This window comes from Pundamilia nyererei, unplaced genomic scaffold (genome assembly GCF_000239375.1).
Source record: "Pundamilia nyererei isolate P.nyererei 1_Seehausen unplaced genomic scaffold, PunNye1.0 scaffold00536, whole genome shotgun sequence".
NCBI classification, from domain to species: domain Eukaryota; kingdom Metazoa; phylum Chordata; class Actinopteri; order Cichliformes; family Cichlidae; genus Pundamilia; species Pundamilia nyererei.
The window spans coordinates 126435-128756 of record NW_005187937.1 but is presented as its reverse complement, the minus strand read 5'-3'; the positions used below and the strand labels follow the sequence as shown (position 1 = coordinate 128756).

Below are 2322 nucleotides of genomic sequence, written 5' to 3'. Positions count from 1 at the left end.
CCGATGGAGAGAGACAAAAACACAGATATGAGCAGAAAGAAAAGACACAAAGGACATCGGGGCAATGGTTCTTTGAGCACAAAGAAGAAGAAGACAGAACAGCGGTAAACAAGTGGGACACAAACAGGCAGCTGGAGGTGGGAAGGAAAAACAGGGAATGTGGCAGGAGAAGACGGGCATTAGTGGTACCTCCACAGCTATGCTAAAGTCCACCATGGAAACGCTGGTGTTGCGATGCCAGCAGACATGCACGGTGGTGTTACCGCGATGACCCTGGCGCTCCAGGGACGAGCGCGAGCCGCCAAGCTCGTCCTCAGACTCCTGCTCGCCTCCTCCGTCCTCTGAGAGCTCTGCAAAAAACAGGCAGGTGAAAACGAGGGTGGTTAGCAGGAGAGAACTTCACTCTGAACAGATGCATTATGAGTTCTTCATTCATTCATGCTCCATGCAATTATAAACCATCAAATTATTTTTACAAAGTGAAAACACCTGTTAGAGCAACCACGCTCAGATTGGACTTTACCACAAATATACTCATTTGTGTACAAATCAGGGTCACAGAGGGGTTGAAGCGTATCCCAGCTAAGACACAGAGCCAGACAGTCATTCACACTCCCGTTCCTATCTATGGATAGATTAGAATAACCTTTTAACCTAACATCCATGTCCATGGGCTTTGGTAGTGGGCTCAAAAAACATGAGAACAAAGCCCTTTTATCGTGGGAATCTTTCAGCATCAAAACAATTTCAATAAAGTTTCATTTTAGAAAAAAAGGAAAAGAGAAAGACAAAGAAGCCCTCTTTTGTTGTCACTTGTAAGGCAATACTCTTTAACCGCTTGAGTTAAAAATGAACATGGCATGTGGACTCCAATGACAAATAATGCAGGGTGTCAAACCAAACAGGTCAACGGGAGGAGGCCTTATTGAATAGCTTGACGGATACAACAGGATGAGTAAAGTCAGGGATACCTCGGGTCTGCACCTACATATATCAGGTAACATTAAAAATACGATGAAGCGACCACCTGGACCTGAGTATATTCATGGGGTGCTGAAAGCTGCGGAGGAGGACTGTGCAGTAGTGTCTAACAGGTAAGGTTGATCTATTTTAAAAAGGCCTATAGAAAAAAGCCTCATAAAGAAATGTAGACATGTGGTTAATGATTGATCTTATTGATTTTCTGGTTCCCACAGTCCTGACAGATGTGATGATGATGTGGTGTTTGGGCAGGGAGAAGAATCAATTTAACGTTTAGCGTTAAACCAACAGTAGATGACTTACTGTTGTCAGAGAGGCTGGTAGAGAGCAGGTCATTGTTTAAGCTGCTACTCTGCTCTGCCAGGTCGATGGCCATCCTGATGTCCTCCACCCAGTGCTCCATCTCTGATGTACAGCTGGACACAGCAGGAAGTAGACATGTTAAAATAAACAAGTGATAGGGCATCTCTAACTTCAACAGCTGAGCAGATCGGTTTGGAAAAAAGGCAGAAAATGAGAAGCCTTCATGAAGGGAAATGCATATTATTAAGTCTGCTTCACATGAAACTGCCACTTTACAGCCAGATAAAACTTTTTAATCAGTGACTGAGTAAGTGACTGGAAACTAGGTCACGCAGTCCAGTTTAATTTGAGGATAAGCAAACTTTAACGAGGCTGCCCTCTATTAGACTCAGAACAGCTGTTTTTCCTCTTCCATTCACAATGCACGGTTTGTATTTTTATTCCCCTTTTATTCCTGTCTGCGATTTCTTTGCTTTCATTTTCAGATATCTACAAGCATCTTTGCATGTGTGTTAATGAATACCTGGCTGCCACCACCACAGACTGCCGCTGCCCGAACAAGGTGAACGAATGAGGGACTCCCCACTCCTCCTCGCTTTCTCTGATCTGCGGGAATAACATAATGTCATCATTTAATGTCATAATAACATAATTTCTGTTTACCTAACTACTGCTTTAGTACTTTGGCCATTTCAAAGGTTTCTATGAAATATTAGTTCCTCAGTCAGTAATAACAACAATAATAACAATAACAATAACAATAACAATAATAATAATAATAATAATAATAATTATTATTATTATTATTATTATTATTATTATTATTATTATTATTATTATTATTATGCCGCACAGCAAGAAGGTCCTGAGTTCAATTCCACCATCAGGCCGGGGTCTTTCTGTGTGGAGTTTGCATGTTCTCCTCGTGTTTATGTGGGTTCCCTCCGGGTACTCCGGCTTCCTCCCACCGTCCAAAGACATGCAGCTTGTGGGGATAGGTTAATCGGATAATCCAAATTGCCACTAGGTGTGAATGTG

At 42.2% G+C, this 2322-nt stretch overlaps 1 protein-coding gene across 1 annotated transcript in view; it reads right to left on the bottom strand.

Moving 5' to 3' along the window:
• The window catches only part of LOC102194732 (FERM, RhoGEF and pleckstrin domain-containing protein 1-like), a 70915-nt gene that overhangs the window by 7092 nt on the left and 61501 nt on the right, over window positions 1-2322 (bottom strand). Inside the window, exons 23-25 of the mRNA XM_005754305.1 lie at window positions 1808-1890; window positions 1285-1397; window positions 190-350 (exon numbers count right to left, since the gene is read on the bottom strand). Coding sequence (XP_005754362.1) covers window positions 190-350; window positions 1285-1397; window positions 1808-1890 — 357 coding nt within the window. The remainder of the gene's footprint in view (window positions 1-189; window positions 351-1284; window positions 1398-1807; window positions 1891-2322) is intronic.